General features: G+C 38.6%; 1 protein-coding gene across 1 annotated transcript in view; it reads right to left on the bottom strand.

The window, feature by feature from the left end:
- Positions 1-27140, bottom strand: part of MSH4 (mutS homolog 4) — an 80962-nt gene that overhangs the window by 31493 nt on the left and 22329 nt on the right. Inside the window, exons 6-9 of the mRNA XM_060201002.1 lie at positions 24634-24807; positions 19726-19898; positions 14953-15020; positions 12824-12898 (exon numbers count right to left, since the gene is read on the bottom strand). Of these exons, the coding sequence (XP_060056985.1) occupies positions 12824-12898; positions 14953-15020; positions 19726-19898; positions 24634-24807 (490 nt within the window). The remainder of the gene's footprint in view (positions 1-12823; positions 12899-14952; positions 15021-19725; positions 19899-24633; positions 24808-27140) is intronic.

Raw genomic sequence — 27140 nt, 5'->3', positions numbered from 1 at the left:
TCCCCAGAACCACCATAATAAGACAGTGCTCAGCAGTGCTTTCATAAACAAATAAATAAGAGCCCATTTTTTTTTTCCTGAGCCTGACATCTGATATGCAGGTGGATCTAAGTTATTGTCTGGGGAGATAATGTCATGGCTGGAAAAAGGACCAGAAAGCTGGATGAGGGAAGAGAGTAGCTCCCAAATTTGGGAAAGGAGTATAAATGTTGTTGACTTATCTGATCTGGGGCCCATATTCAGTTTAGAAACCTATGTGACCTCTGCATCCCTGTAGATCTGAGCTCACATTCTGTGGTCATGAGTAGGAACGTTCCAAGCTGCCCCAATTTCAGGACCTAGTATAGTCATGGACTCTTTGGAATATAACTAAAATAGGACTACTAATTATCTACAAAATGGAGGAACACCCCCCCAATTCTTCATATGAACTTTTCTAGCCTCTAGGCTCACGATTAATGAATAGTTTTTTTGCTTTATATGTTAACTCTTTTTTTCAGCCACCAGGTATCAGATGCTAACATGATGCCAACCAAACCTCCCTGGGCAGACGACCCCACCAATATGTCCTAGAGCCCCACTTCCCCAGAACCCCGCCCCCTGGGAATGAGAGACACACACTGGAAGTATGGATCAACCTTTCAAGTATGGATCAACCTTTCAACACTATGTTCATCGGGAAGCAATTAGAGAAGCCAGACCTTCCACCTTCTGCACCCCATAATGACCCTGAGGGGCCTAAGGAGAGATTAAGTGACTGCTAACAGTTCAGCAGTTTATCAGTTGAGACACCACCTCCAGTCTGCTCCACCAACAAAGGGACAGCTTAAGGGAGGAGAGGACTTCCCAGAGACTCACCAAGTGCAACTCTGAGTCTTCATTGCTACTACCCTCAGAATCTGGAGAAGCGACAGGAAGGGACACCAGGAGACAGATATCTAACCAGGAAACTCAGAAGACCTATACCTCGGTGGCATAGCTGAGGGGCTGTGAAAGTCTCTTTGCATAACCACTGGATTATCTCTGCCACACCCTACTTTATCTCTTGGTCAGGAGTCAGTGATTAAGCTAAGAAGCCTATTGATAGTTTAAAAGCCCTCAGGTTCCCATAGCCTACAGGGAAGGAAAAAAAAGAGGCTTTTAAACCACTGAGCTCCAACTCAGGGATTGAAAAAACTGTTAACTTCCACCACTGTGAACCCTCTAATTAACTTACATAGACACAAGTCAATCCAGGCAATAGTGATCAATAATTTGAAAAGTACTGATAAAGGGAACTCATAACATAATATATAAAATGGTTAAAACAACAAGAAAAAATATTGGAGAATCGAACCAGGACAAGAGTCCAGCAAAAAGTCCTCCAGAGGGTGAAGCACAAAATAATGAGTTCAACATCCAAACATTAGCTAAGGAAATAGTAACAGGAGTGAGTAAAGAATTTGAAAAAAATGTAATCAGAAATGCAGGAACAACAAATGAGAATATGGAAGAAAATACTAATTATCTCATGATTATTAGAGAACTGAAAGCTGAAATCGCTGAGCTAAGAATGCAACTAGCTGAACAAGCTAAAACAGTATTAGAGCAGGGCAACAAAATAGATGAACTCCAGAAAACAGTAGAGGGCAGAGAGAATAGAATCAATGAGGCTGAAGACAGAATTAGCAAGATTGAGGATGAATTAGAGACAACTAAAAAAGAAGTAAGAGATCTCAAAAAGAGATTAAGAGATGCTGAAAACAACAACAGAGTCCTATGGGAAGACTTCAAAAGAAACAATATACGCAATATTGGCATACCAGAGGAAGAAAGAGGAGAGGAAGAAAGCATTTTCCAGGCCATAGTAGCTGAAAACTTCTCTAGTCTAGACAACATCAAAGATATAAAAATTCAAGAAGCCCAGAGGGTCCCAAGCAGAATTAACCCAGACCTAAAGACACCAAGACATCTCATATTTAGAATGGAAAGGAATAAGGATAAAGAAAGGATCCTGAAGGCTGCAAGAGAAAAAACAAAGAGTCACCTACAAAGGATAACCCATAAGATTAGCAGCAGACTTCTCCATACAAACACTACAGGCCAGAAGAGAATGGCAAGATATCTATCGAGTGCTCGAGTGCTCAATGAGAAAGGCTTTCAGCCAAGAATACTATATCCTGCTAGACTGTCATTCAGACTAGATGGAGGCATCAAAACCTTCTCAGACAATCAACAGTTGAAGGAATCAACTATCACCAAGCCTGCCCTGAAAGAAGTTCTGAAAGGTCTCCTATAAACAACCAGACCACCACAAATAGGACATATATCAAAACACGCTAAAACTCTACAAGAATGACGTTAAAATATCTTCAATCTTTGATATCAATAAATGTCAATGGCCTGAATTCACCTATTAAAAGACACAGAATAGGAAGATGGATCAGTAAACACAACCCAACAATATGCTGTCTACAAGAAACCCACCTAACTCAACAAGACAAACACAGAAAGTGAAAGGATGGAAAACTATCATACAAGCCAATGGCCCACAAAAAAGGGCAGGAGCAGCTATTCTCATATCTGACATGATAGACTTTAAAATAGATAAGATTTAAAAAGATAGGAATGGTGGTCCAGGAGGTGGCGCAGTGGCTAAGGCACTAGGCTCTCAAACATGAGGTCCTGAGTTCAATCCCTGGCAGCACATGTACCAGAGTGATGTCTGGTTCTTTCTCTCTCTCCCCTATCTTTCTCATAAATAAATAAATAAAATCTTTAAAAAAAAAAGATAGGAATGGATAATACTTAATGCTCAGAGGATCAGTCAATCAAAAGGACTTAACAATTATTAACATCTATGCACCCAATGAGAAGCCATATAAATACATCAAACTTCTACTGAAAGACCTACAGTAATATATTAACTGTAACACAATGATAGTAGGGGACTTCAACACCCCACTCTCTCAACTTGACAGATCATCCAGGCAGAAAATCAATAAATACATAAGGGAGCTAAATGAAGAGATAGATAAACTAGAACTATTGGACATTTTCAGAGTCATTCATGCAAAGAAACTGGAATACATATTTTACTCAAATCCACATGGATCATTCTCAAGGATAGACCATATGTTGGGCCACAAAGACAGCATCAGCCAATTGAAGAGCATTGAAATCATCCCAAGCATCTTCTCAGACCACAGTGGAATTAAACTAACACTTAAGAATCAACAAAAGATTAGTAACAGTGCCAAAATGTGGAAGCTCAACAGTACACTTCTTAACAACTTCTGGTTCAAAGAGGAAATCAAGGAAGAAATCAAAATGTTTCAAGAGTTCAATGAAAATGAAGACACAAGCTATCAAAATATTTGGGACACAGCTAAAGCAGTACTAAGAGGGAAGTTCATAGCTATACAAGCACACATTAGGAAACAAGAAAAAGCACAAATAAACAGCCTGATTGCACATCTTAAAGACCTAGAAGAAGAAGATCAAAGGAACCCTAAAGCAACCAGAAGGACAGAAATCACTAAAGTTAGGGCAGAAATAAATAACATTGAGAATAGGAAAGCCATACAAAAGATCAACGAAAGTAAATGTTGGTTCTTCGAAAGAGTAAACAAAATCGACAAACCTTTAGCTAGACTCACAAAACAAAAAGGGAGAAGACCCAAATAAATCGGAAAGTAAATGAAAGAGGAGATATCACAACAGACACCGCAGAAATTCAACATATCATGCGAGGCTTCTATGAACAACTATATGCCACTAAGCTAGAGAACCTGGAAGAAATGGACGATTTCCTAGATACCTACCAACTTCCAAAACTAAGTCAAGAGAAAGTGGATAACATGAACAGGCCCATCACAGCTAATGAAATTGAAACAGTTATCAAAAATCTCCCGAAAAATAAAAGTCCTGGACCAGATGGTTTTACAAATGAATTCTACAAAACCTTCAAAAAAGAACTAATACCTCTACTTTTAAAAGTCTTCCAGAAGATTGAAGACACTGGAATACTCCCTGCCAGCTTCTATGAAGCCAACATCACCCTGATACCAAAAGCAGACAGGGACACAACCAAAAAAGAAAACTACAGACCAATATCTCTGATGAACTTAGATGCGAAAATATTGAACAAAATTCTAGCCAACCGGATACAGCAGTATATCAAAAAGATTGTTCATCATGACCAAGTGGGGTTTATCCCAGGCATGCAAGGTTGGTTTAATATGCGTAAATCAATCAATGTGATCCACCACATCAACAAAAGCAAGACCAAAAACCACATGGTCATATCAATAGATGCAGAGAAAGCCTTTGACAAAATACAACATCCCTTTATGATCAAAACACTACAAAAAATGGGAATAGATGGAAAATTCCTGAAGATAGTGGAGTCTATATATAGCAAACCTACAGCCAACATCATACTCAATGGTGAAAAACTGGAAGCATTTCCATTCAGATCAGGTACTAGACAGGGCTGCCCACTATCACCATTACTATTCAACATAGTGTTGGAAGTTCTTGCCATAGCAATCAGGCAGGAGCAAGGAATTCAAGGGATACAGATTGGAAGAGAAGAAGTCAAACTCTCCTTATTTGCAGATGACATGATAGTATACATGGAAAATCCTAAGGACTCCAGCAAGAAGCTTTTGGAAATCATCAGGCAATACAGTAAGGTGTCAGGCTACAAAATTAACATTCAAAAGTCAGTGGCATTCCTCTATGCAAACACTAAGTTAGAAGAAATTAAAATCCAGAAATCAATTCCTTTTACTATAGCAACAAAAACAATAAAATATCTAGGAGTAAACCTAACCAAAGAAGTGAAAGACTTATATACTGAAAACTATGAGTCACTACTCAAAGAAATTGAAAAAGACACAAAGAAGTGGAAAGATATTCCATGTTCATGGGTTGGAAGAATTAACATCATCAAAATGAATATATTACCCAGAGCCATCTACAAATTTAATGCTATCCCCATCAAGATTCCAAGCACATTTTTTAGAAGAATAGAAAAAATGCTACAAATGTTTATCTGGAACCAAAAAAGACCTAGAGTTGCCAACAATCTTGAGAAGAAAGAACAGAACCGGAGGCATCACACTCCCAGATCTCAAACTGTATTATAGGGCCATTGTCATCAAAACTGCTTGGTACTGGAACATGAATAGACACACTGACCAGTGGAATAGAATTGAGAGCCCGGAAATGAGACCCCACACCTATGGACATCTAATCTTTGACAAAATGCCCCAGACTATTACATGGGGAAAGCAGAGTCTCTTCAACAAATGGTGTTGGAAACAATGAGTTGAAACATGCAGAAGAATGAAACTGAATCACTGTATTTCACCAAATACAAAAGTAAATTCCAAGTGGATCAAGGACTTGGATGTTAGACCACAAACTGTCAAATACTTAGAGGAAAATATTGGCAGAACTTTTTTCCGCATAAATTTTAAAGACATTTTCAATGAAACGAATCCAATTACAAAGAAGACTAAGGCAAGTATAAACCTATGGGACTACATCAAATTAAAAAGCTTCTTCACAGCAAAAGAAACCACTACCCAAACCAAGATACCCTTCACAGAATGGGAGAAGATCTTCACATGTCATACATCAGATAAGAGTTTAATAACCAACATATAAAAAGAGCTTGCCAGACTCAACAACAAGACAACAAATAACCCCATCCAAAAATGGGGAGAGGACTTGGACAGAATATTCACCACAGAAGAGATCCAAAAGGCTGAGAAACACATGAAAAAAAGCTCCAAGTCTCTGATAGTCAGAGAAATGCAAATAAAGACAACAATGAGATACCACTTCACTACTGTGTAAATGTCACACATCAGAAAAGGAAACAGCAGCAAATGCCGGAGAGGGTGTGGGGTCAAAGGAACCCTCCTGCACTGCTGGTGGGAATGTCAATTGGTCCAACCTCTGTGGAGAACAGTCTGGAGAACTCTCAGAAGGCTAGAAATGGACCTACCCTATAACCCTGCAATCCCTCTCCTGGGGATATATCCTAAGGAACTCAACACATCCATCCAAAAAGATCTGTGTACACATATGTTCTTGGCAGCACAATTTGTAATAGCCAAAACCTGGAAGCAACCCAGGTGTCCAACAACAGATGAGTGGCTGAGCAAGTTGTGGTATATATACACAACGGAATACTACACAGCTGTAAAAAATGGTGACTTCACCGTTTTCAGCCGATCTTGGAAGGACCTTGAAAAAATCATGTTGAGTGAAATAAGTCAGAAACAGAAGGATGAATATGGGATGATCTCACTCTCAGGAAGAAGTTGACAAACAAGATCTGAAAAGAAAACACAAGTAGAACCTGAAATTGAATTGGCATACTGCCCCCAAGTAAAAGACTCTGGGGTGGGTGGGTGGGGAGAATACAGGTCCATGAAGGACAATAAATGACATAGTGGGGGTTGTATTGTTAAATGGGAAACTGGGGAATGTTATGCATGTACAAACTATTGTATTTACTGTTGAATGTAAAACATTAATTCCCCAATAAAGAAATAAATTTTAAAAAAAAAGAGAGAGATCCAAAAGGCTGAGAAACACATGAAAAAATGCTCCAAGTCTCTGATAGTCAGAGAAATGCAAATAAAGACAACAATGAGATACCACTTCACTACTGTGTAAATGTCACACATCAGAAAAGGAAACAGCAGCAAATGCTGGAGAGGGTGTGGGGTCAAAGGAACCCTCCTGCACTGCTGGTGGGAATGTCAATTGGTCCAACCTCTGTGGAGAACAGTCTGGAGAACTCTCAGAAGGCTAGAAATGGACCTACCCTATAACCCTGCAATCCCTCTCCTGGGGATATATCCTAAGGAACTCAACACATCCATCCAAAAAGATCTGTGTACACATATGTTCTTGGCAGCACAATTTGTAATAGCCAAAACCTGGAAGCAACCCAGGTGTCCAACAACAGATGAGTGGCTGAGCAAGTTGTGGTATATATACACAACGGAATACTACACAGCTGTAAAAAATGGTGACTTCACCGTTTTCAGCCAATCTTGGAAGGACCTTGAAAAAATCATGTTGAGTGAAATAAGTCAGAAACAGAAGGATGAATATGGGATGATCTCACTCTCAGGAAGAAGTTGACAAACAAGATCTGAAAAGAAAACACAAGTAGAACCTGAAATTGAATTGGCATACTGCCCCCAAGTAAAAGACTCTGGGGTGGGTGGGTGGGGAGAATACAGGTCCATGAAGGACAATAAATGACATAGTGGGGGTTGTATTGTTAAATGGGAAACTGGGGAATGTTATGCATGTACAAACTATTGTATTTACTGTTGAATGTAAAACATTAATTCCCCAATAAAGAAATAAATTTTAAAAAAAAAAGAGAGAGATCCAAAAGGCTGAGAAACATATGAAAAATGCTCCAAGTCTCTGATTGTCAGAGAAATGCAAATAAAGACAACAATGAGATGCCACTTCACTCCTGTGAGAATGTCAAACATCAGAAAAGGTAACAGCAGCAAATGCTGGAGAGGGTGCGGGGTCAAAGGAACCCTCCTGTACTGCTAGTGGGAATGTCAATTGGTCCAACCTCTGTGGAGAACAGTCTGGAGAACTCTCAGAAGGCTAGAAATGGACCTACCCTATGATCCTGCAATTCCTCTCCTGGGGATATATCCTAAGGAACCCAACACACCCATCCAAAAAGATCTGTGTACACATAAGTTCTTAGCAGCACAATTTGTACTAGCCAAAACCTGGAAGCAACCCAGGTGTCCAACAACAGATGAGTGGCTGAGCAAGTTGTGGTATATATACACAATGGAATACTACTCAGCTGTAAAAAATGGTGACTTCACCGTTTTCAGCTGATCTTGGATGGACCTTGAAAAATTCATGTTAAGTGAAATAAGTCAGAAACAGAAGGATGAATATGGGATGATCTCACTCTCAGGCAGAAGTTGAAAAACAAGATCAGAAAAGAAAAACACAAGTAGAACCTGAAATGGAATTGGCGTATCGCACCAAAGTAAAAGACTCTGGGGTGGGTGGGTGGGTGGGGAGAATACAGGTCCAAGAAGGATGACAGAGGACCTAGTGGGGGCTGTATTGTTATATGGAAAACTGGGGAATGTTATGCATGTACAAACTATTGTATTTACTGTTGAATGTAAAACATTAATTCCCCAATAAAGAAATTTTAAAAATCAAAAAAAAAAAAAGAAATAGAGAGAGGAAAGGAAGAGAGAGAGGGGGAGAGAAAGACAGAACCTGCAGACCTGCTTCACCGCCTGTGAAGTGACTCCCCTGCAGGTGGGGAGCCGGTGGCTTGAACCTGGATCTTTACACCAGTCCTTGCACTTCGTACCACGTCCATTACTTTAAAAACAGCTTTACTTCATTGATAGAAACTATAGTTTTAATTCTTTTTTTTTACTAATAGTAAGTTGAGTATTATTATTACTATACGTCATTTATTAACTACAATTCCTGCTATTTGTTCATTTCCATATTTACACTGATATTCTAGTATTATGCTATGAAATTATACAAGTTTTATGGCAATAGTAACATTTTGACTGCCATTTATCATAACATTTTTCTAATATGTTTTGGGTTTTACTTTGTCTTTAACATATCAACTTTGACATGTATGTTTCATCAAACTATATTTCTTCAATTCTAAGACAGATAATAGTTTTGAAAATCTTTTGACAAGTTTGTATCACACATTTATAACTATGAACTCTTGCAAAATTCTTCCTTTTTTTCATTTCTATAAAGACCATTATTTTCATTAATTTAAAAATGTTTTTCATACAGTGTTTAAAAATAAAGGGGGCCAGGCATTAGTGCAGTGGGGTAAGTGCACATGGCACAAAGTGCAAGAGCCAGCGTAAGGATCCCGGTTGGAGCTCTTGGCTCTGCATCTGCAGGGGCTTCGCTTCATACACAGGTAAAACAGGTCTGCAGGTGTCTGCCTTTCTCTCCCCCTCTGTCTTCCCGTCCTCTCTCGATTTCTCTCTGTCCTATCCAACAACAATGACAGCAATGGAAACAACAATAATAGTAACAACAACAAACAATAAGGGCAACAAAAGGGAAAAATGGCCTCCATGAGCAGTGGATTCGTAGTGCAGCCACTGAGCCCCAGCAATAACCCTGGAGGCAAAATGTCGGACATTAAACCAGCTCCCTCTGCTCCATTACTGATACTATAACCTATTTACATAATCATTGTTTTGCCTGAAAGATTCCCCACCCATTCCTTTGATCTATCTTCTTTCTACCTCCAGACCCACCCTGCCTGTAGGGTATATTAATCCCGCCAGTTAAAACTCTAGCAACCATTGCTATGGAAGCTTTCTATCTTCCTGCTCTTTCTTTTCTCCACCCCCTTTCCCAGCCATCTCCGTCTGACTTGCCACTTCTGGTTTTACCCTATAAAGACCATTTCTGTTCCTGGTTTTGCTCTCTTTTTTTCTCTCCCGCGTCCTGACCTGGAGAAGGGCTGGTGTGCAGAGTAGGAGGCGGCCATTGCAGTTTGGCACCATGTGGCTTAACCCACTGTGCTCACACCTGACTCTGGAGCTCCCACATGAATAAAGAATTGTATTACCACTCCGCCACGAGTTCCTGGTCTCTCTCCCGTGAAGCTAGCCTGGCAGCAAAAATAAATAAATAAATAAATAAAAGATGAGGGTGCTGAGGAGACAGCACAATGGCTATGCAAAAAAGTCTCATGTCTAAGGCTCTCAAGTCCCAGGTTCAATCCCTAGTATCACCATAACTAAACTGAGTAACTCTCTATTATAAAATTAAAAAGAGAAAAAAAAGTAAAAAGAGAGAGAGAGAGATGAAAAAACCAGCATTTTATAAGCATCAGAGTAACTTCAGTATAAGTCATCAATCAGTACTAAAACCAGTGAGCAAATATGTGATAAGAATCAGAATATTTACTATCTCAAATATCTTTCTACAGATTACTTAAAAATTTACAGTGAAGAAAGTTATCTCACCAGGGCCAGGAGAGTGGTGCACCTGGTTAAGTGCACAAGGACTCAAGTTCAAGCTCTCAGTCCCCACCTGCAGGGGGGAAAGCTTCATTGTGGTGAAGCAGTGCTGCAGGTGTGTCTCTATCTCTCTCCCTCTCAACCTCTCCACTCCCCCTCCCAATTTTTAATAATCAATTATTACCCAGTAATAAACAAATAATATTTTGAAAAAGAACGTGATCTCACCAAAACCAAGAAAGTGATAGTATGTGCCTCCTGATGTGACTGATATACTAAGAAAGATATAGCAGTGTTTACAGAGTATTACTGTCAAATATGCACAAGCTAAGCTTAATGATGAGGAAACAAACAATCAAGAAATAGTCTATTAAATAAATAACCTAGGGGCCAGGTGGTGGTACACCCGGTTAACTGCACACATTACAGTGTACAAGGTCCTGCGTGCAAGCCTCTGGTTCCCCACCTGCAGGAGGGAAACTTCACAAGTGGTGAAACACTCAGGGCTGCAGGTGTCTCTCTCTCTTTCCCTCTGCCTCATTTATCCAACAACAACAATAATAATATATATTAATAAATGACCCTTACTCTTCGATGTTAATTGCTTGAAAGACAAAGACAAGCTGAAAAACATTAGAATTTAAAGAATTATAAAGAAACATGGCGTTAAATACAAGTCGTGGTCCTTATATCAGGAGGAAATTCCATAAAACACAGTTCTAAATCAAATGGAGGGACTTTCAGAGGCGTTACCATGGAGTAATAGCAGACTCATTTTGCTCTCCCCAATCAATTAGAAAAGACAGTGAAAATTACCTGAAAACTCAATAAAATGCAACCAAAATTTCTTCAGAAACTCACCAAGCTATAGGTGTACAAAGTACAAAGTGAGTACAAAGGTGTGGCTCACGGACTGAAAAGAGCTGAGGGTGTGATTCTCAGAACTCAAAAAGTCATACTCACTGACTGCTAGCACCAAGTTGGGCATTACCCAGTGGAGCACATGCCAGGGGCAGGAAAACAGATTTAGGTGCTTAACCTATGAACTAGGGACAACAGTGTATTGAACTGCCCACAAGAACCCAGTGGTATTTAAGGGGGGAAAAATTTATGTAAAATTAACAGGCTGAGGCTCCCACATCCAAATAGAAAAACAAACCCCAGGGGGGCCGGGTGGTGGTGTCACCAGATTGAGTGCACATGTTACAATGCGCAAGGACCTAGGTTTGAGTCCCCAGTACCCACCTGCAAGGGGGAGACTTTGCAAGTGGTGAAGCAGTGCTGCAGGTGTCTCTTTCTCTTTCCCTTTCTATTTCCCCCATCAATTTCTGGCTGTCTCTATCCAATAAATAAAGATTTAAAAAAAAATTTTTTTAACTAAAATAGAAATAAATAAATAAATCCCAGCCAACTTCCAAAGGCATGTCTAGGGACTAGCTGCTGAGGTACAGCACTCTTAAGGGACTGAGTTAAAGCAACAGATGTTTTTTTTAAAAAGAAATCAACTAAAAACACACCAATTTACAATTATGACTTCTTAAGTAACTCACTTAGCCATAAGTGGGTACAGGCAAACCTGGTCTGGAGTGATTAAGAAGCCACGCTCAGTGGCAGCAGGTGCCGTTTTGGTACTTACAAAGAAAAGCAGTCTTTGGTGTATTGCACCAAAGTAAACGACTCTGGGTGGTAGGGAGGGCTTAGGTCCTGGAGCATGATGGCAGAGGAGGACCTAGAGGGGATTGAATTGTTATGTGGAAAACAGAGATATGTTACACATGCAGAAACTACTGTATTTTAGTGTTGACTAAACCATTATCCCCTTCAATAAAGAAAAGAAAAAAAAAAAAGAAAGAAAAATATGGTTGATAGAAAGGAGACAGGGAACTTTGGGGGCCATAAATCTTGCTTTTCCTTTGAACACTAGGAAAAAAGAATTCTCCAAGGGTGTTAACACCCCAGAGGCTAGAACAACAGCACAGAGAACCTATAACTGACATCAAAGATACTAAACCAACCTGGTGACACAGAATAAAATCTCCCCTCCCCCACCAAGATGTATGAAAAGGGAAATCCAACACCTTACCATAGGACCTCCTGCTGCCACAACAATGAAAGCCACACTAAATGCTGAAACTGAGAAAGACACAGAAAGCTCCAATGACCAGACACAGATGTCGAAGGAAAAAAAAAAAAAAATGACAGAGGTAGAGTCCAGAAAACTCATTATGAAATCAATTCGAGGAACAAAACTTAAGATGCAAGAACTGTGATTATTTTACCAAAGAATTACAAATACAGAGATTTAAAAAAAAAAAAAAAACACTTTCAAACAGAACCACAGGGCATAAAGGACAGTTAGAATGCAGTTCAGGCTGAGGTAAGAAGCCTTGGAAGTAGAGTAAATCAGGTGAAGAAAAGAATAGCAACACTAGACGACACAACCACCACACTCTGAATGTAAATCAATTGGAAAATTTTGAATATGTGTTATATGTTATATAATTATAGCACAACATCATGTTAAATATCCTGAGTCTTATACTGTGACTATGTGAGATATCATCCCCGTTCTTGGGAGATATATTGTCTACTTTTTAGTATCTAATGATGTAAGTTTACTCTCACGTTTCAGTAAAAATAATAAGGATAATAGAAAGTGTGTGTATTCCTAAAGCGAGAAATAGAGTGATTCACTATACGAGTCTCTCCGCTTTCACCAAGTTTGAAACTTTTTCTAAAGAGAAAGTTTAAAAGACTGATAAGATGGATAATATACAATATACACAAAAATAAATTACCTTTAGAGGATCCACAAGTTCCAAAGTATGTTTTAAGTATATTAAATTTGTAATCTTTGATTCAGCTGCATTAACCTAAAACAATAAAAATCATTAATGAAGTCCTGAGTTTGACCCCAGCATTGTACATGCCAAAAATTGCTCTGTGCCTCTCTCATTAATAAATAATTTTAAAAAATGGATGCATAATATGGAAAGACTTTCCAAACATAAATCATCCTCCAGTGAATTTGCAGTCAAATTCTCTATCAGTTTTACTGGACACAAGGTTCTTTTTAAGAATATGAACAAAACTGCACAAGGACCGGCATAAGGATCCCGGTTCGAACCCCGGCTCCCCACCTGCAGGGGAGTCGCTTCACAGGCGGTGAAGCAGGTCTGCAGGTGTCTATCTTTCTCTCCTCCTCTCTGGCTTCCCCTCCTCTCTCCATTTCTCTCTGTCCTATCCAACAACGACAACAACAATAATAACTATAACAATAAAAACAACAAGGGCAACAAAAGGGAATAAATAAATAAAATAAATATTTTTAAAAAAAGAATATGAACAAAACTATATACACACTACATATGTATATATAATATATATAATTAATTATTCCTCAGTCAACTTAAGCAGAAGAATTAAAAACTATATATTTCTTCATTGTATGTTGTTAAAAGTATTCCAATATGGAAAAACACAGATGTTCCATGTATTTATTTACTGATGTTATTGGAAGGTTAAAGATTTATAGTACCACTGTTGGCACATGGGTACAACGTCTCACCTCACAAAGAGAGATGTCTGCAAAAGACTCTCACAACCAAATTAGGCCCATCATTGTGTACCAGGACCTCTTAAAGGTTAAGCATATCTGAAGAATGATCAGTTTCTGGGTGTGTTTTTTTGTTTGTTTTTTATTGCTTTCAGGGTTATGACTGGGGCTCTGTGCCCGGATGATGAATCCACTGCTGTGGATGGCCTTTTTTTTCTCTCTCTCTCTCTCTGTTTTGTTGGATAGAAAAGAGAGAAACTGAGAGGGTGGTGTGGAGAGAGACACCAGCAACCTGCTTCACTGCTCGTGAAGCACCCTCCCTGCAGGTGGGGAGCAAGGGCTGGAGCCCAGAGCACCACTACCCAGCCACTTCAATCTCTGATCTTAGTGATCACTTTTGAAGAAGCACCTATAGAGGGGTCAGGTGGTGGCACACCTGGCTGAATGCACTTGCTACAATGTGCAAGGACCCAAGTTAAATTCCACTGGCAGAGAGAAACTTCACAAACAGTAAAGCAGTCCTGTAGGTGTCTCTCTGTTTTCTTCTCTATCTCCCACTTCCCTCTTTATCTCTCTCTTTATTTAATAAATAAGTACTAAAATATTTTTAAAAGAAGAATCACCTGTAGAGATTAGTAGTAGTATATATTACCATGCACAAGGACCTAGATTCAAGAGTCCTCATCTGTGGCGGGGGGGGGGGGGGGGAGCTTCACTAACAGTTGAGCAGTACTGCCATCACTTTCTCTCTCCCCTCCCTATTTTTTTTCTGTCTCTATCAAAAAAGGAGAGGGAGGAAGGAAGGAAGGTGAAAAAGTGAAGAAAAAAAAAAAGGCTCTCTGGAGTGGTGAGGTCCTGAGTTCAATTCCCCAAATCTCATATGCCAGAGAGAGCTCTCTGGTTGTTTCTCTCTCTCACACGCTCATGACTAAATAAATATATTTTTTTAAGATTTTATTTATTTATGAGAAAGATAGGAGGAGAGAGAAAGAACCAGACATCACTCTGGTACATGTGCTGCCGGAGATCGAACTCAGGACCTCATGCTTAAGAGTTCAAAGCTTTATTATCGCTGTAGCACCTCACGGACCACAATAAATCTTTCCTAAAGAAATTTAAAAGACATAAAAATACACTGGACCTTAATGAAACACATTTTTTATAACACTGATTTTTTGTTTGTTTGGTTGGTTGGTTGATGGTTTTTTTTGTTTGTTTTTGTCTTAATACCAGAGCACTGCTCTGCTCTGGCTTGTGGTGGTACGGCGACTGAACCTGGGACCTCATTGCCTCAGGCATGAGAATATGTTCTAACTGTTACATCACATTAAGACAAGCAATATAGTATGATTATTTCATACATAAACATACCGTGTCTTGCTTTGGAATTTGGACTAGAACAGAAAGAAGTTGCTCTGTATCAAGAAATCGTGATATAACTGAAACAAACAATATGCAATTAAACTTTGTTATGGTTATAAATACAGACTCTAATTAAAATATTATTATTGAGTGATAAAATGCTTTAATTGTCTTTATATAGTATATGTACCAAGAATAAATGATAAATGCTTATGGTCTTTTATTTTTGCATATTCACAATCTGTCTTCAAAATATGACATTGTTGACCTTCCTTTCCTTCTTGAAACTACTTCTGACTTTTAAATGTTGCAATTTCCCTCCAGCTTTTTTTCTTTTAATCTCTAACTTTTCCTGCTATTTAAAGGATTTAGTAAGGTTGGTTTAAAAACATAGTCAACTACTAACCACATAACCTTCTAGAAGTTGAGGTTTTTGTGATGTTAGGAGGACTACACCCCCTCTGTGCCTTCATTTGGACTTGACCTCCATAACAGCCAGTATGCATACAATGTGACCCCAATCTGTTTCAGATCAGGATTAAGCCAACTATATATATTTTTTTAATTTGCTTTTTTCCCCTTTTGTTGCCCTTGTTGTTTTATTGTTGTTGTTGTTATTAATGTCGTCATTATTGGATAGGACAGAGAGAAATGGAGAGAGGAGGGGAAGACAGAGAGGGGGAGAGAAAAAGTGACACCTGCAGACCTGCTTCACCGCCTGTGAAGTGATTCCCCTGCAGGTGGGGTGCCGGGGGCTCGAACCGGGATCCTCATGCCTGTCCTTCCGATTCGTGTCACCTGTGCTTAACCTGCTGTGCTACCGCCCGATGCCCAAGCCAACTATATTTTACAATGACCTGCCTGTAGCCCCAATGAAATGAAAATTGAGTAGCAGTTTGGCCTATCTCTCCTCTCATTCTCTCTCTCTGTCTCACAAATAAATACTAAAAATAATAAATCAAGTTTAACAAATATGAACACATATTAAATTCCAGCCCTATGACAAATGTCATAACATACTAGAAGAAACATGTAAAAAAAGATGCCTAAAACAGACCTGAAAGAGAAAGAAACTTCTGAAGAAGTGATGTCTAAGTTAAAATAGTAAAAGATGAACTACAATAAAAAATAAAGAGTACCCTAGGAGGATGGATTGCAAAGAAAGAGGAGGAAATTTTCTAGGAAAATCTTATGGGATACAAGGGCCAAAATTTGAGAGAGGATATGATCAGGTAACTAAAAGAAGTTGTTATACTAAATGGAAGGGTGAAAAGTGGATAAGAATATTCTGATACACACTTCACTCCTGTGAGAATGTCATACATCAGGAAAGGTAGCGGCAATAAATGCTGGAGAGGTTGTGGGGACAAAGGAATCCTCCTGCACTGCTGATGGGAATGTCAGTTGGTCCAACCCCTGTGGAGAGCACTCTACAATGTTCTGGAGAGAACACTCAGTCTGGAGAACACTCAGAAGTCTGGAAGTGGACCTACATTTTGACCCTGCAATTCCTCTCCTGGGGATAAACCCAAGAAATCAGAATCCCAAAAGATTTGAGCATACCCCTGTGTTCATAGTAGCACAGTTTATAATAGCCAAAACCTACGCAACCCAGGTGCCTAATACCAGATAAGTGGCTGAAAAGTTGTGGTCTATATACACAATAGAATACTTTAGCTATTTAAAATGGTGGATTCATCTTCTTTACCCCATCTTGCATGGAGCTGGAAGGAATCATGTTAAGTAAGTCAGAAAGAGAAGGATGAATATGGGATGATCTTACTCACAGACAGAAGTTAAAAAATAAAAACAGAAGGGAAAACACAAAGCAGAACTTGGACTGGATTTGGTGTATTGCACCAAAGTAATAAACTCTGGGGTGGGAGGGAGGGTCCAGGTCCTAGAAGATGATGGTGGAGGAGGACCTAGTGGGGGTTGAATTGTTATGTGGAAAACTGGGAAATGTTATGCATGTACAAACTATTATATTTTACTCTCAACTGTAAACCCCAATAAAGAAATTTTTAAATAAATAAAAATTAAAATAGTAAAAAAAAAGAAAACTGAGAAATGTTACACATGTACAAATTATTGTATTTTACTGTTGACTGTAAACCATTAATCCTCCAATAAAGAAATTAAAGAGAGGAAGAGAAGGATAGTATGGAATGATCTCATTTATAGGAAGAAGATGAAAAACAAGATCAGAAGGGAAAACACAAAGCAGAACTTGGACTAGACTTGGTATATTACACCAAAGTTAAGACTCTGGGGTGGGGGAGGATCAGGTCCTGGAATATGATGGCAGAGGAGGTCCTAGAGGGGGAAAGCAGAGAAATGTTACACATGTACAAATTATTGTATTTCACTATAAACTATAAATAATTTATCCCCCAATAAAGAAAAAATAAGAAAATTCTGGTATATACGATATCGAATACTACTCAGCATTAGGAAAAAGATGAAATCTTGCCTTTTGCTACAACATGGATGGAACAGGGGCAGAATGACTGTGCTATAGGAATTAAGTCAGAAGGAGAAAGCCAAATGCTAGATGGCTTCACTTGTGTATGGGATTTAAGAGAAAAGAAAAGAAAAGAAAAGAAAAGAAAAGAAAAGAAAAGAAAAGAAAAGAAATAGACTGATTAAATATATATTTATATAAACCCCCTGACCTACATCTACAGATCTGAGGTCAATGAGGAGGAAGAAAGAAAGGGTGAAAAGGGGAGTGGGGTGAGGTCCAATGCCCTGTGGTGAAGATGCATTTTGGTAGCAGTTGAAATGTGAAAGGATAAAGAAGGGAAAAGCCAAGCAACATTATAATTCCAGGTAAATTACTGTGTGGGAGGTAATTTCAAATGATCCTGTATGAGTATTGTAGACTTTAATGTATATTCCCAGTTCTTACCCATCACTGTGAAATGGCTGGGCTTTCAGGTTTGCTTGCTTTGCAGTTCCAGTGCCTCACACATGTTTAACTCCATTGCTCCTGACCTGATTTCTATTTTATTTTATTTTTAGATAGAGAGAACAACATCACAGCACTGTTTCACTGTCTGTGGAGCTTGCTCTGATGCTAGTGATCAAACTTACCCTACAGTAAAGAATGCACTCTATTGGCTGAGCTGCTATCTCCCAGCCTCTGGGCTTTCACACTTCCACAGATTTCAGTCACTTAAGGGCTACAAAGCCTTCTGGTATTCTGTGCTTGAGAGCAAAGGCTCTAGTAGCCTGAAGACAAGCACATAAAAGAGTCCAGATATGATCCTTTTAAAAGAGCTCCAATTCCCCAGAACCCCGTCCCACTAGGGAAAGACAGAGGCAGCCTGGGAGTATGGATCGACCTCTCACTGCCCACGTTCAGTGGGGAAGCAATTACAGAAACCAGACCTTCCACCTTCTGTACACCACAATGACCTTGGGTCCATACTCCCAGAGGTTTAAAAAATAGGAAAGCTATCAAGGAAGGGGATGGGATCTGGAGTTTTGGTAGTGGGAATTGTGTGGAATTGTACCCCTTTTACCCTATGGTTTTGTCAATGTTTCCTTTTTATAAATTAAAAATTAAATAAAATGAGAAACAGTCTCTTTGTACCTTTTCCAAAGAATCAAGAAATGCACAGTAATAAGTAGGAGACAATGTGAATATATTAAGCAACATTGGAAATGCAGAGTGAGTCATAGTTCTTTATAATGTCAAACTTTCAGAGGAATTACAGAGATATAACTCAGTGGTAAAGTGCATTGCTGCAGAGTCTAGCTCCCATGGGGGTTCAAAGAAGGGAAGAAAAATGAAAAAGATCTGAGGCAAGCAACCTTGGAACCATTCGGAAATGGAACTCCAAACACATTTATTAGGACCGTATTTATACAAAAAATTTTGGCAAACTTCCCCATGAATTTGGATCCTTTACTCAATTATGTAATTATTTGTCTTATGGATTTGAGACATTCTCTCACTCTTTAGTCTGGAAGAAGGTCAGAGACAGTGATGTCCTTTACTGCACATTCCTCAGAGAGCTGCTTTTCTGCACATATCACATGGAGGTTTTTGCCTCTGAAGCTGATTGACAGCACAGAGCACAGCGGTTTTCCTCTTAGAGCTGTATTAATAGCGTTCTACTAATGAGGTCTGACCTGGTCCCCCAAACTGTATGAAGCCCTAGGTTTGACCCTTCCCGATACCAAAAATAAACAAACAAACAAATAAGTAAATAAATAAATAGCAAGAAGCATTTGGAACTGAAGAAACTCTGTTCTGACAGTAATTGCTTTCTACATTCTTCTTGTGCTACTTCAGTTTTAGAATACCTAGCTAGGAAAGGCTATTTGAGAAGGATATGAAAGACAGATGAAGCATCTAGAAACCACGAATGAACAAGAATCAATGCTTTCAAACTGCCCTTTCTTCAACTGATAAGTGTAAGTTATATTGCCATGCCATTAACCAAACAGACAAAGGCTGAAGGAAATTTTCTTACCTCATGAAGGAAATTTTCTTACCTCATGTTATGTATTGGTGGAACTGTGTCTTCCACCCCACAAAACTTATTTGATGCCCTAATCCCAGAAAGTGTAAAGATTATAAATTAAAAATTAAAAAAATCAAAAAAAGAAAGTGTAAAGATGACCTTATTAGAAAGTTGAATCTTTGCAGACATAATCGAACTAAGTGATGATCATTAGGGTGGCCTGATTTCAATGTGACTGATGTACTTATATGAAAACAGTGTATAAGTTAGTGCATTGTATTTACAAAATAAGATGATAGTTATTTACCTGACTGAAGTCCAAAAAAGAGTTCCTCATCTTGAAGTAGTTCTTGAACACAATCTAATCTCATGTTAATGGTTTCAATATCAACTAGAGGTTCTAATATGTTGGAACGAAGTCTTCTACTCCCTCCAGGAGTCTTTGTATAATTTAGAACACCAAAGAGAGTGTGACTATTCCTTTGAAAACACAAATTCGGGGTGGGGGGGGACAGTAGATAGCATAATAGTTATGCAAATATACTCTCATGCCTGAAGCTCTGAAACCCCAGGTTCAGTCCCCCACACCTATAAGACAGAGCTGAGCAGTGCTCTGGTAAAAAAAAAAAAATGGAAGGAGGGAAGGAAGAAAGGAAAGAAGGATGGAAGGAAGGAAGGAAGGAAGGAAGGAAGGAAGGAAGGAAGGAGGGAAGGAAGGAAGGAAGGAAAAGAAAGGGAAGAAAAAAACACAAATTTAGAAAATTTTATTAAGTATTATTCTAATAGTCCTATTAACTACAGGAATAGATTGTCAAACTTTAATGTGCTTACAAATCACATTACAACTCAAATTCAATAAGTCTGAAGTGAGGCTTGAAGAGCTACATTTCAAGTAAGTTTCCAAGCATGATGTCAGTCAACAAACCACACTGATTTATAAGGATAGATAAGGGACCTGGTGGTGGCAAACCCAGTTAACTGCACATATTACCATGAGCATGGATCTAGGTTTGAGCTCCTGCCCCTGACCTGCTGGTGGAAAGCTTCATGAGCTTAGAAACAGGTCTGCAGGTGTCTTTCTCTCTCCCTCTCTAACGCCCTCTTAATTTCTTTCTGTCCTATCCAATAAAATAGAAAGGGAGGAAAAAATGAAAAATAGCTGCTAGGAGCAGTAGATTTAAAGTGCAGGCACCAATCCCCAGCAATAGCTTTGGTGGCAATAAGTAAATAAATAATTTTCTTGGAAGTCTGGTGGTAGTGCAGTGGGTTAAGCACATGTGGCGCAAAGTGCAAGGACTGGTAGAAGGATCCAGGTTCGAGCCTCCGGCTTCCCATCTGCAGGGGAGTCACTTCACAGGAGGTGAAGCAGGTCTTCAGGTGTCCTTCTCTCCCCCTCTCTGTCTTCCCTTCCTCTCTCCATTTCTCTATGTCCTATCCAACAACAATGACATCAGTAACAACAACAATAATAACTACAACAATAAAAAAGGGCAACAAACGGGAAAATAAATATAATAAATAATTTTCTTTCACGTGAGAACTTTTTTAATCGGAATAGTTATAACATTCAGATTAATATATAAAGTGTTGTAGGCCATGCATCCCATCAATAAGAGCAGGAATGTAGGATATCCTTAAGTGGTTAAAGAACTTTTACAGTGATAAAAATGACTAATATAATCTCTTTGTTTAGGGGCCAGGTGGTGGCACACATTACCATGGCGAAACCCCAGGTTCAAGCCCTCACACTCAACCAGCAAAGGTAGTTTTATGAGCAGCAAGGTAGTTTTATGAGCAGCAAGGCAGGGCTACAGGTGTCTCTCTTTCTCTCACCTTCTCTATCTTACCCCTTCCCTCTCCATCTCTGTCATATCAAATAAAAAAGATAATATAATAAAATAATGCTACAATGTACCAGGACCCAGGTTCAAGCCTTGGGTCCCCACCTGCAGAGAGAAAGATTTGCAAGTGGTGAAGCAGTGCTGCATGTGTCTCTGTCTCTCTCCCTCTATACCTCTCCCTTCTCCCTCAATTTCTGGCTGTCTTTATCCAATAAATAAAGATAATAATAAAAAAGAAAATATATTTAGAGAGATAAAATATATCTGTCCTTTCCTGTCTCTTACTCACACTGGTCACCTCATATATTTTTCTTTTCTTTTTTTTTTAAATGAGAAAAGTCAAATTCACATAGCAAATTTTCAAGTATACAATATAACACATTATTAAACATGCAATATTAATAAACATGCATTACTTTAGAACTTCAGACCTTATTCATTTTCTAGATGAAACTTTGTTCCCTTTTACCTTAGAAAGAGAATAGTGAAAGAGTAAAACATCTTTGTCATAAAAGACATATAACAATTTTTTCATTCTTTTTTATTTTTTTATAGAGACATAAAGGTAGAGAGACCATGAAAGAGACCACAGCTTCAAAGCTTCCTTCTGTATGGAAGGGGCTGGGTTTCAAACCTGGGTCACAACACAGTAAAGCAGTACACCATCCAAGTGAGCTATTCCACTGGCCTTATAACATGAAACCTATAATTTCAATAATTATAAATGTATGGTTCCACCTTTTTGTATACATGTGCAGTGCTGTACAACCATCACCACTATCCACTTTCAGAACTATTTACAATCCTATAGAGAAATTTCAAATTGGTTAAACAGTAACTTCCCCACTTTCTTCAGTGCCTAGAAAATTATATTGTCTGTCTCTCTAAATTTGGCTATTCTTGACCCCTTCACATGAGAAGGTTTATATATCCTACAGAATGTCATTTCTTTTTTAAGGATGAATAATAGTCTAGTATGTGCATATATCTCTTTTTGTTAGTCAGTCATTCATAAATGGACATTTAGTGTGTTTGGCTGCTGTGGGGGGACAAAAAGCTGCTGTGATATATATATTTTCTGAATCCTTGCTTTTAATTCTTGGGAGTCTATAATGGAGGTAAAATTGCTAGATGACATGGTTACTTTGGGAGAAACTATCATACTGTCTTCCAAAGTGATTGAAGCACTTCACATTCCCTCCAACAATGCAAGACAGGTTACAATTTCTCCACATCCAGGTCAACATTTATTTTCCATTTACTTGATAATGATCATTCTAAAGAGTGTGAAGTAGTTGGAGTCAGGCGGTAGTGCAGCGGGTTAAGCGCATGTGGCACAAAGCACAAGGACCCGCTTAAGGATCTACCAGTTCAAGCCCGACTCCCCACCTACAAGGGAGTCGCTTCACAGGCGGTGAAGTAGGTCTGCTGGTATCTTTCTCTCTCTCCCCCTCTCTGTCTTCCCCTCCTCTCTCCATTTCTCTCTGTCCTATCTAACAACGACGACATCAATAACAATAAAAAAGGCAACAAAAGGGAAAATATTAAAAAAAAAATTTTAAAAGAGTGTGAAGTAGGGGCCAGGTGGTGGCGCACCTGGTTGAGCGCACATATTACAGTGCAAAAGGACCCAGGTTCGAGTCCCTGGTCCCCACCTGCAAGGGGAAAGCTTCATGAGTGGTGAAGCAGGGCTGCAGGTGTTTCTCTGTCTCTCTCCCTCTCTATCTTACCCTCCCCTCTCAATTTCTGGCTGTCTCTATTCAATAAATAAATAAAGCTAATATAAAAAAAATTTTTTTAAAGCATAAAAAAAAGAGTGTGAAGTAATATCTAACTGTAGTTTTAATTTACATTTCCCTAAATGACTAGAGAGTTTTTAGCATCTCCTCATGTGTCATTTATAAATCTTTTGGGAAAAATGTCTATTCAAGATTTTTGTTTTGTTTTTGCCTAGTTTTGAGTTGCATGGTTTGCTTTTTGCTTAATAAAATACTGTTTATAGCCTGGTTTTGATGAAATATCTGAGCAGTTCAGCAAGACTTATACAATAATTAAAAACACATTTATAGAGCTGGAGAGATCGAATAATAGTTCTGTAAAAAAGCTCATGCCTGCAGCTCTGAGGTCCCAGGTTCAATCCCATGCAGCACAAGCCAGAGCTGAGCAATGCTCTGGTAAACACACACACACACACACACACACACACACTCATTATTCCTTCATCAAACAACACAGACTTTTTATTCATAAAAAATAGCATAATTCCCCACCTGCAGGGGAGTCGCTTCACAACTGGTGAAGCAGGTCTGCAGGTGTCTATCTTTCTCTCCCCCCTCTTATCTTTCCCTTCTCTCTCCATTTATCTCTGTCCTATCTAATGATGACAACATCAATAACAACAACAATAATAACTACAACAACAATAAAAAACAAGGGCAATAAAAGGGAAAATAAATAAATATAATAAAATATTAAATAGCCTAATACACTATATACTGATACTTTCTGTTACAGAGGCATTACTACTCTGAGTCAGATGATTTTTTTTAAATATTTATTTTCCCTTTTGTTGCCCTTGTTGTTTTTCATTGTTGTAGTTATTATTGTTGTTATTTATGTCGTCGTTGTTGGATAGGACAGAGAGAAATGGAGAGAGGAGGGGAAGACAGAGGGGGAGAGAAACACAGACACCTGCAGACCTGCTTCACCGCCTGTGAAGCGATTTCCCTGCAGGTGGGGAGCCAGGGGCTTGAACCGGGATCCTTATGCTGGTCCTTGTGCTTCGCACCACATGTGCTTAACCCACTGTACTACTGCCTGACTCCCTAAATAAACCTGTGAGTCAGATGATTCTTTTTTTTTTAATATGGCATTACTACTCTGAACCAACTTTTTTTTATAGAAAGACAGTAAGAGGGAGTTGGATTTGGGAGGTAGCGCAGCAGGTTAAGCGCAGGTGGCACAAAGCACAAGACCAGCATAAGGAGCCAGGTTCGAGCCCCCAGCTCCCCACATGCAGGGAAGTCGCTTCACAAGCGGTGAAGCAGGTCTGCAGGTGTCTATCTTTCTCTCCCCTTCTCTGTCTTCTCCTCCTCTCTCCATTTCTCTCTGTTCTATCCAACAATGATGACATCGATAACAACAATAATAATAACTACAACAATAAAACAAGGGCAACAAAAAGGAATAAATAAATAAATAAATATTTTTAAAAAAAACAGAAAGGGGAGAATACCATGTAACATTTAGACTTCCTCTAGTGCACAGTGAAGGCTGGGCTTGAACCTGATCATGTGTATGACTATCTTGGTGAACTAACTTGCTGACTCTATATTCACATATGTTATATGAAAAAATAAATGGAATGATCTTACCTACAGTCTTGATTATTAATTAGTAATTCAAGGTTCTGGGCTGATGATGAATCGATCATGGCTGTCTGTTCACTACCCTGGAAACAAATCTTTAGCGACTTTGGTGCATAAAATGAATTTTGAATAAATTCAACATATTTTAACAAGGCTGCAACTGCTGCAAGACAGTAATACCTGTAAGGGAATCAATGATACATTACTATCCATCTTTAAAAGAAAAGCACTGCTATAAAAAGAAACATTTATTCTACCATAATATTAGAAACAGTATAACTATTAATATTTACATTACTTTATTTAAAATTCAAAGGGATAAGCAAATCAATTTCTTATTTTTGAAAAATTAGTTATATAACCTCTAAAACACAAAAGTTCTGTAGTCTGACAACAGACTCCAATAAATCACATGTCATGAGAAACCTTGGAGGCATGTTATGGAGTAACACCAGTCTCACTTCACTTTCTCCTATCAACTAGAAAAAGCAATGAAAATCACCTAAAAACTCAACAGAATACAATCAGGATCTGTTCAGAAACCCACTATGGTGCAGGTGAGTGCTGACACTGTGGTTAGTGGATGTGAAAGGGGTGAGGGAGAGACTGTCAGGACTCAACTACATTACATCATGATACAGTATTCACTAGTGAGTGGTGTCAATTTTTTATTTTAAATACCAACCTAAGTATTTAAATCATACTGAAAGTGACTGCGAGCTTTAACAGTAGAGTTAGGAGGCTAGCAAGTTCTATGAAATATTCTTTCCAAAAGTACCGTTCCCTGTCTCATGTTGACTCTTTTATGAGTAAAGGCACAAAGTAACAGGAACATAGCTTTAACTGTGTTTTCCTTTTGCTCCTTCGCTTTTCCAGTTTACTGTTGCAATTTGAGCTTTTCATTTCAAAGTAAAGTAAGCAACAAGTTACTTCACTCACTCACTCAAATAGGGTAATAGACTGTGGACTGAGGAAACAGCCTAGTGATTATACAGAGATACTTTTATGCCTGAGGCACTAAAGGTCTCAAGTTCAATCCCCAGCACCACCATATGCCAGAGCTGAGCAGTGCTCTGATCAAATAAATACATTAATAGTAAAACAATAGTTTAAGTACGATCTCCCTTATGTGTAAATTTTTTTTAAGTAGTGAAGAGCTTTTTTTTTTTTTAGGCTTTATTTATGAGAAAAATAGGAGGAGAGAGAAAGAACCAGACATCACTCTGGCACATGTGCTGCCAGGGATCAAACTGGAGACCTCATGCTTAAGAGTCCAAAGCTTTATCACTGCGCCACCTCCCAGACCACTATGTGTGAATTTTTATTTTTTATTTAAGAAAGGATTAATTAACAAAACCATAGGGTAGGAGGGGTACAATTCCCAGTGGTTCTTAAGGAGTATGTTGTTTAGTTTCCAAATTCTGTGACTTTTAATAATTTTCTGTTTGTTGTTAAATGTTAGTTTTATTCCACTGTGGTCTGAGAAGATACTTGGGATGATTTCAGTGCTCTTGAATTTATTGATGCTGTCTTTGTGGCCTAACATGTGGTCTATCCTTGAGTATGTGTTATGTGGATTTGAAAAGAAGGTGCATTCCAGTTTTTTGGGGTGAAGGACTCTGAAAATGTCCAAGAGGTCTAGTCTGTCAATCTCTTCATTCAATTCTCTTGTCTCTTTATTGGTTCTCTGCTTTGTTGATCTGTCTAAGTGTGAGAGTGGGGTATTGAAGTCTCCCACTATTATTGTATTACTATTGATGTATTTTTGAAATTCTTTCAGTAGGTGCTTGATGTATTTAGATGGTCCTTCATTGGGTGCATAGATGCTAATAATTGTTAAGTCTTCTTGGCTGATTGATCCTCTAATCATTATGTAATGTCCTTGCCTATCTTTTATTACTTTATTTAATTTAAAATCTATTGTGTCTGAGATGAGAATGGCTGTTCCTGCCCTTTTTTGTGGTCCATTAGCCTGTATGATAGTTTTCTATCCTTTCACTTTAAGTCTGTGTTTATCTTGTTGTGACAGATGGGATTCTTGCAAGCAGCATATGGTTGGGTTATGTTTTCTAATCCATCCCCCCACCCTGTGCCTTTTGATGGGTGAGTTTAAGCCATTGACATTTATTGATAATATGGATTTAATGTATTGTAGTGCCATTGTTCAAAAAAAGTTTTTTTGTTTGTTTGCTCTGATATAGTGCCAGTATTGTAGTGATGTTCTTGTTTATAAGAGGTCTTTTAGAACCTCTTTCAGGGCCGGTTTGGTGATGGTTGCCTTCTTTAACTGTTGTTTGTCTAAGAAAGTTTTGATCCCTCCATCTAGTTTGAATGAAAGTCTAGCAGGATATATTATCCTTGGTTGAAACCCTTTTTCATTCAGGGCTCCATAGATATCTTGCCATTCCCTTCTGGCTTTTAGAGTTTGAGTGGAGAAGTCTGCAGATAATCTTATGGGTTTTCCCTTGTATGTGACTTTTTGTTTCTCTCTTGCAGCCTTTAGGATCCTTTCT

The sequence above is a fragment of the Erinaceus europaeus genome, chromosome 11 (assembly GCF_950295315.1).
Source record: "Erinaceus europaeus chromosome 11, mEriEur2.1, whole genome shotgun sequence".
Lineage (NCBI taxonomy): Eukaryota > Metazoa > Chordata > Mammalia > Eulipotyphla > Erinaceidae > Erinaceus > Erinaceus europaeus.
Note: the sequence above shows the minus strand (reverse complement) of the source record. Positions and strands in the feature narration are given on the sequence as shown.